Below are 8,578 nucleotides of genomic sequence, written 5' to 3'. Positions count from 1 at the left end.
TTTTTCAGCAATCTTTCTATTTTTAAATAATCTACATTGCATATCTCTATTTTTTTTTTTTGAGAGTAAAAACAATTTCATTTCATTAAATTAACCCATGACCAACAATATTTTGGACATTAATAAGCAAAGAATCACCAAAATATGACTCACATATAGAGAGCTTAGCTAGTGCATGTGCAACACGATTACCAGTCCTTCGTAATTGCTGAGCTGAGAATGTCCCAAAAATCTTAGCAAGGACATGAATGTCGGCTACTAAAGTCCCATACGCTGAATAATTTTCATCAACTTCATTTATTGCCTTAATGACCAAGCTAGAGTCTCCTTCAATGACTAACCTTCTCCATGTTTGATCACGAGCAAATTCAACTGCAACGAAAGCTGCTTTTGCTTCCGCCGAAGTAGGGTCGAGTGCTTACCGGACACAAATAGACTTCCGTCCCATACAAACCCCAGTATGATTTCGAGCAATGATTCCAAGTCCAATCTTTCCTTCCTTCGAATTAATAGCCGCATCGAAATTGATCTTAACAAAACCCAATGGTGGTGGCTGCCATCTTGCCTCCTCAATACAACTCGGGCTCCTAAGACTAAGTACTTTGGCAAAGGGATGACGAACTTGGTTTACAAAGTTTAGCGCAAAAGAGGCGACGTCCATAGGTTCGACCAAATCGCCTTCAAAAAAGGTTCTATTACGATAATACCAAAGTGCCCAACATATCACCACACAGTGTTCAAGGACTATAAGATCTGCCGATTTTCGCATATGCATGAACCAATCCATCAATTCCAATCCATTCCACCTGTGTATTGACCACGGGATATTGTTCAAAGCCCATACTTGCCTTGCAAATGCACACATAGCCAAACAATGTCGAAGGTCTTCTACCTCTCCTCCGCATCGAACACAATTAACCTCCGTCGTTATCTTCCTCTTGTTCAAATTAGCTCGGGTGGGTAATAGATTTTTACATGCTCTCCACACAAATATTTTGATCTTATTAGGCAAATTCATCGACCACACCCACTTCCACGCGTTTGTTGTATCAACGTACGAGTCTCTATACCTTCAAAGAGTTTCGGCAAATTGAAATATACTATATTTTATTTTATTATAGTTAAACAATTTTCTTTTATATACTTACTTGTTCAATAATATTTATATAACTATTTTCAAAAAAATTTGGGGCTCTACCGTAAACTCTGTAAACTTTTGATTTAACTTAACTTCATCAATATTTAGTTATATTTTCTAAAAAAAAAATTAATTGTTAATCAAAAAATTATTTTCCATGTGGAATGAATTAATGTTTACATTAGACATGGCCACGGACCGGGTCGGGTCCGGGTCCGGGTCTTACTTTTTCGGGACCCGAAACCAAACCCCGTGGAGGCGGGTTCGGGTCCGGGTCGGGTTCACTTGGGTCCTTCCGGGTCCGAGTCGGGTCCACTCGTGTCCTTCCAGGTCCGTGTCGGTTCCGGGGACCCGAGTTTCTAGCCGTTGTAATTTAAAAAAAAAAAACATTTTTTGAATTCTCGGACCGGGTCCGGTTCGGGTCCGTTTTATGGCCGTTGCATTTTCAAAATTTGAAAAAAATAATAATTTTTATTCAGGTGGACCCGACGGATACCCGTCCGTTGGGTCCTCGGGTCCACCCGCCGGGTCTCGGGTCCAAAATATCGGGACCCGAAACCGACCTATACATTTTCGGGTCCGGGTCCGGGTCCATGGTCAACGGGGGCGGTCGCCGGTTCCGGGTCAAACCCGGCCCGTGGCCATGTCTAGTTTACATTATAGAATACAAATAAGGAGGCCATTTTTACAAGATCTTAAAACTGGCCTAGTACCCCCAATTTCTCAGAAACGAACTTGTTTACCCTTGACCAAATATTTAGGAAATTATATTGTTCTCCCATGAATTTAGTACAAATTATATATTGACTTTTTGTTATTTTTAAAATATATTACCAAAATCTTCTTTAATATAAAAAACACACAAAAAAAAAAAATTAAATTCAATAAATAACTGTTTTGTTCATCCAATTTAGAATTTAGTTAGACTCATTCGGACAGTTGACCTATGTTCTATCAATTACCTATTTTCTTTAGTTTTTTTTCCAAAATTTATAATTACCAAAATTAAATCATATATCAAAACGTTTGACACAAGTTACTCCACAAATTTGATTGCCTTCTAGAATATTTAATGTGGATATTATCGTGGGTTCTGTTTAATTTGAATTATTAAAAATTATTTTTTTGAGATTCTCTATATAAAATCAGACATTAATTAAGGTTTCTAATTATTATTAGGTCAAATTGCACTTCACCCCCTTAAAAAATGCCTTTTTTGCACTTTACCCCCTCAAAATACAAAAATGAGACTGCTCCCTTTCAAGATATACAACTCGATGCACTTTGCCCCAAATGTGTATTTCAGATCTCATTCTCGGTGAATTACGAGTATATACGTCATTTTACTTTTTCCGCTTGAAAATCATCCTTTTAGAGTTACTTAGGGTCCCAAATTAACAAAATTCTCGTCCCAAATTAATGAAAATTTGCTTCCAAATTAGACGAAATTTTCTTCAAAATTCGACAAAATTTGTTCTTTATTCTTCATAAGCATTGTAATGTATGGTGAAAAAATGTTAAATGACATTTAAAGCCTTAAAAGATGAAATCACCTTTCCAAACTTACTCAAATCCAACAAGAATTAAACCGGAAATACACAATTTGGAGAAAAGTGCACCGAGTTGTATATTTCGAAATTGGACACTCTAGTTTTTGTATTTTGATGGCGGAAAGTGCAAAAGAGGCATTTTTTTAGGGTGTGAAGTGCAATTTGCCATTATTATTATTATAATTATTATTATTATTATTATTATTATTATTATTATTATTATTATTATTATTATTATTATTATTATTATTATAATAATAATAATCTACTTGCCTTAAAAAAATAAAAAGGAAAGAATTATTATTCTCTACCACTCAAAAGGAAAGGACAACTTGCCGTTGCCGTATAGCATTGTTGCACTACAAGTCCACCTGACACGTGGCACGATATGATTCGCTATACCTCCCAAGGCGGTATCTCCTAAGGTCGGCATCGCGCCTATATAAAGAGGCGTTTCTCGCCTTTACCTTTCATTCTTAATCAGATACAATCATCCCATCTTATTTCCTCTTAAAAATCTCTCTACTCCTATTTTCAAGGTAATTTTGATACGCCGATTTCTGTTTTTTGTTCTTCTTCTTCCGATCTGTTGATTGTGTGGTAATTCGTCGATCATGTTGTTGAATTTTTGGATCAATTTTACTTTTTTTTTTCTGGTGAATTAATTTTGATATGTCCGATTTGGAGATCTAGGTTTTATTTTCAGTTAAAAGCTGGAACTTGATTTATATCTAGGTTTTCTTTTGTCAGTTCGAATCTGGTTTATTGATTTAAGTTTCGTTTATTCTCGATGGAATCGTGGTGAATTTGTTTGATTGTTGACTGCTTAATCAATCGATTTACCTATTCGATTTTGGGATCTAGGTTTTCGTTATCAGTTAGAATCTGGATATTGATTCATCGATTTAGGTTTTGTTGTCTCTATTGTAAATTTGTTTGATTGCTGACTGCTTTTTCCTGAATTGTGTTGAGGGATCTGTCTGCTTCATTAGTTTTGTAGAATGTCGTGTTTATGATTATTTCTATTTGATCGACTACTATTTGTTTTCTTCATGAATTATCATGTGTTTGTGAGATTTTAGATAGAATTCAATTTTTTTGGGATAAAAGCATCTTTTTCTGATAATTTGATGTACAGATGCAGATCTTTGTGAAAACTCTCACCGGCAAAACCATCACCCTCGAGGTGGAAAGCTCAGACACCATCGACAACGTCAAGGCTAAGATCCAGGACAAGGAGGGAATCCCTCCGGACCAGCAGAGGCTCATCTTTGCCGGCAAACAGCTTGAAGACGGTCGCACACTCGCCGACTACAACATCCAGAAGGAGTCGACTCTCCACTTGGTCCTCCGACTCCGTGGTGGTATGCAGATCTTTGTGAAGACCCTCACCGGAAAGACGATTACCCTTGAGGTGGAAAGCTCCGACACCATCGATAATGTCAAGGCCAAAATTCAGGACAAGGAGGGCATTCCCCCGGACCAGCAGAGACTTATATTTGCCGGAAAGCAGCTGGAGGATGGCCGCACTTTGGCCGACTACAACATCCAGAAGGAGTCTACCCTCCACTTGGTCCTTCGTCTCCGTGGTGGTATGCAGATCTTTGTCAAGACCCTCACCGGAAAGACCATAACCCTTGAGGTCGAGAGTTCCGACACCATCGACAACGTGAAGGCCAAGATCCAGGACAAGGAGGGGATCCCACCGGACCAGCAGAGACTTATCTTCGCTGGAAAGCAGCTGGAGGACGGCCGCACTTTGGCTGACTACAACATCCAGAAGGAGTCTACCCTCCACTTGGTCCTCCGTCTTCGTGGTGGTATGCAGATCTTCGTCAAGACCCTCACCGGAAAGACCATCACCCTTGAGGTGGAGAGCTCAGATACAATTGACAATGTTAAGGCTAAGATCCAGGACAAGGAGGGTATTCCTCCGGACCAGCAGAGACTCATCTTTGCCGGGAAGCAGCTTGAGGATGGCCGCACTTTGGCCGACTACAACATCCAGAAGGAGTCGACTTTGCACTTGGTTCTGAGACTTCGTGGTGGTATGCAGATTTTCGTCAAGACCCTTACTGGGAAGACCATCACCCTCGAAGTGGAGAGCTCCGACACCATTGACAATGTCAAGGCCAAGATCCAGGACAAGGAAGGCATTCCCCCGGATCAGCAAAGATTGATCTTTGCTGGAAAGCAGCTCGAGGATGGACGTACTTTGGCAGATTATAACATCCAGAAGGAGTCTACACTGCATTTGGTCCTCCGTCTCCGTGGTGGTATGCAGATTTTCGTCAAGACCTTGACTGGAAAGACCATTACCCTCGAGGTGGAGAGCTCCGACACCATTGACAATGTCAAGGCCAAGATCCAGGACAAGGAGGGTATTCCCCCAGACCAGCAGAGACTTATCTTCGCCGGAAAGCAGCTTGAGGACGGCCGCACTTTGGCCGACTACAACATTCAGAAGGAGTCTACCCTTCACTTGGTCCTTCGTCTGCGTGGTGGTATGCAGATCTTTGTCAAGACCTTGACCGGGAAGACCATCACCCTTGAGGTCGAGAGCTCTGACACCATTGATAATGTGAAGGCCAAGATTCAGGATAAGGAGGGTATCCCACCAGACCAGCAGAGGTTGATCTTTGCCGGAAAGCAGTTGGAGGATGGAAGGACCCTGGCCGACTACAATATCCAGAAGGAGTCCACCCTTCACCTTGTCCTCCGTCTTCGTGGTGGTTTTTGAAATTTATGCTCATGTTCTTGATTATATTTCGTATTTTCGAACAATCAATTGGGGTTTCCCCCCAATCTAAATAATGTGTATCTGTAATTTCTTTTTCATCTCATGTTTCCCTCTATGTTTGTGTTGAACCAGACATGTTTCCCTGCTAGTTATCATTGTTGATTAATGTTTCTAGGTTTTGCTCAAGCAATTGAATATGCCCTTTTGTTTCTTCTTTCATGTTGTTTCTTGGTTTGTTTCTGACTTTTTTTTTTAATTGTTCTATTTAAATATTTAAATATGAAGGTATTTTACAATTCATAGTTTCTCTATCATTGGTGTATGTGAGACAATACGACACAAATTAGACTTGTGTACATGTTATGTGAAATTATACTTTATCTGCAAAAATAGTTCTAGTGTTATCCATAATGTGTCTTGTGTTATTATCAAATTTTTAATGTACTAATATAATACTTTAAACTCCACTAGACATCTCATATAATATATTATTCACCACCCTTTAAATTTAGTTCAAAAAAATGTAAAAATGATGTTAAAAGTGATATTTCACATTTAACATCTAACAAGGGAGGTTTAGGCATTTCTTTTTAACTAAGAGAAAATACTTTCTGTAAAATACTTTCAGATGCGATAGGACTGAAGTGCCCCTATGTAGACTGCTGAAAACGCAAAAGTATTTTGAGGCGAGATTGACCACCGCACTAAACAGTAATTTGAACTAAATATAAAAATAACTTTGCATTCCATTAGCTTCTTTTTAACAGACAAAAATAAAATAAAATAAAATAATAATAATAATAATAATAACTTTGTTTGGGGCAATTTTTTTTGGTGTTGTTTTAAACCGTAGTTTTTAAATTGGAGTTGTTTTGGGGGTGTAACCGAATTGGGGTTGAACGCCACCCACCACGGCGGCACCGGCAGGAGACGTCAGCTCCAACGGCGTCTCCGTAGGAGATGCCACCGGTGGTGGCGTCTTCTCTTTAAATATTAATATTTTAATATTATAATATTTTAATATTATAATATTATAATATTTTAATATTTTAAAAAATATTTATATTAATATTTTTAATATTTTCTGATTTTTAATTTTTTTTGCAAAATAAAACATTAATATTAGTATTATTTATTACATATTATATATTTTCTCCATTAGTGTTAAATTAATCATTGCTTATATTTATCTAATCAACACAATACAATAGTGTACAATCTTAAAGACATGTAGACAAAAACAAAAGGAGTTCTAGAAAATAAAATAGTTATATAATATAAATATGTCCAATAAAAGAGTTATATAAAATAAATAAGTCCAAAACGAGTACAAAGACAAAATGAGTACAAGAAAATAAAATTGGTACTATGAAGTCAGTGCCATATATATATATATATATATATATATATATATATATATATATATATATATATATATATATATATATATATATATATATATATATACACATTATTTACATTTACTTGTTATTTTATATTTTTTTTAAATTACTCAAAAAACCAATCATACATATTTTACGAACATCAATAAACAACACTCTTGATTTTTTTTATTAGGGTATTTGAAGAAATTAACACAAAATAGATACATATTTCTAAAATTTAATCAAATTATAATAATCAATCCAGAATATGATCATTAAAGTTACACCAGAAAATATAATTTCATACTTCAAATCGCCACTATTAATTGGTCTTATTTTGCGGTACCATTTCTTCCCTTCTAGTTAGTACATTCTATTGAATTTTATAAACAAAAGTATTAATTTATTGGAAAACCAAAATGCAAAAAGAGACAATCTTGCACTACTTTATTATATTGATTAGATAAATATAAGCAATGATTAATTTAACACTAATGAAGAAAATATATAAAATGTAATAAATAATACTAACATTAATGTTTTATTTTGTAAAAAAAATAAAAAATCAGAAAATATTAAAAATATTAATATAAATATTTTTTTAAAATATTAAAATATTAAAATATTTTAATAAGCCCTTATAATATTAAAATATTAATATTTAAAGAGAAGGCGCCACCACTGGTGGCATCTCCTACGGAGACACCGTTGGAGCTGGCGTCTCCTGCCAGTGCCGCCGTGGTGGGTGGCGTTCAAACCCAATTTGGTTACGCTCCCAAAACAACCCCATTTTCAAAACTGCAATTTAAAACAACACCAAAAAAAAATTGCCCCACTTTGTTTCCTATAACTTTTAGCATTTATTTTAGAAAGTCCACATATTATTTAAATTTGGCGGCAATATATTTATTTCAAAAAAAAAGAAAGAAAAAAAGCATAAGCGAATCAGTTACAGTTAAGGGGTTAATTTTGTAAGTATGTTTTAATAAGCCCTTATATAATATATCCCCTTTCCTAAAACCCCCATAACCGCCCCCCTGTTGTTTTCTGTTGAAGGTGGGTAGAGAATGAAATCGGAGGGGGGAGAAGTTGTCGGTGAGATAGAAGAAACGATTATTAGGTCTGATGAGATTGTTGGAGATGATGATGAAATAGTTGCTGAAAATGATGAAATTGTTGCTGAAAATGATGAAATAATTAGGGCTGTGAGGTTCGTGTTCTTACGTTTCAAGGAAATCGGCGACGAGACGATAGAATCGGTGAGAAATCTGTTCGTGAGTGTAACGGAGGAAGAGAAGCTGAAGCTTTGCGTGGAGAATCCGAAATGCCTGGCGGGTTGTGCGACGTCACCTTTCAAAATCAGCGACGTTGTGGTTTTCCTGCCGCTGTGCAAGCACATTATCCACTTACGGTGTTACGTCAAGGTGTGCTCGATTCCGAGGGTCGAAAACCACCTCTGCCCCACCCACAGGGTGGGCCTCCACTTCCGATTCATGTTCGAGTATGTCGACAACGCGTCGCTTCTGGAGTACGAATTGGAGATCACGGACGACGACGAGTTCGTGCAGCCGCCTTCACCGCAGGAGGAGCTGATGGGGTGGGTCCCGTGCCCCGTTTGCGACGAGGACTTCCTTAGCTACGAGCCTACTCGAATGATCCTCCATTGTGGAGACTATTTCCACGAAGGCTGCCTCGACGAGGAGTTCCTCGACGCTGAACAGAAACTATGCCCTAGCTGTGGAGAGCCTTATCTTGCCGCCGATGT

The 8,578-nt window shown here is 37.4% G+C and overlaps 1 protein-coding gene across 1 annotated transcript; it reads left to right on the top strand.

Annotated features, from left to right (window-relative positions):
* Positions 1-3,004: 3,004 nt before the first annotated feature.
* LOC148768729 (polyubiquitin-like) lies at positions 3,005-5,645 on the top strand. The gene is made up of 2 exons (XM_012986277.2): positions 3,005-3,227; positions 3,827-5,645. Exon 2 carries the CDS (start codon positions 3,827-3,829, stop codon positions 5,426-5,428), a length of 1,602 nt encoding a protein of 533 aa, XP_012841731.2. The 5' UTR covers positions 3,005-3,227; the 3' UTR covers positions 5,429-5,645.
* Positions 5,646-8,578: the final 2,933 nt, after the last annotated feature.

Source organism: Erythranthe guttata, chromosome 8, assembly GCF_056151865.1.
Source record: "Erythranthe guttata isolate IM_541 chromosome 8, IM_541, whole genome shotgun sequence".
Taxonomy (NCBI): domain Eukaryota; kingdom Viridiplantae; phylum Streptophyta; class Magnoliopsida; order Lamiales; family Phrymaceae; genus Erythranthe; species Erythranthe guttata.
This window is presented reverse-complemented; position numbering and strand designations above follow the sequence as displayed.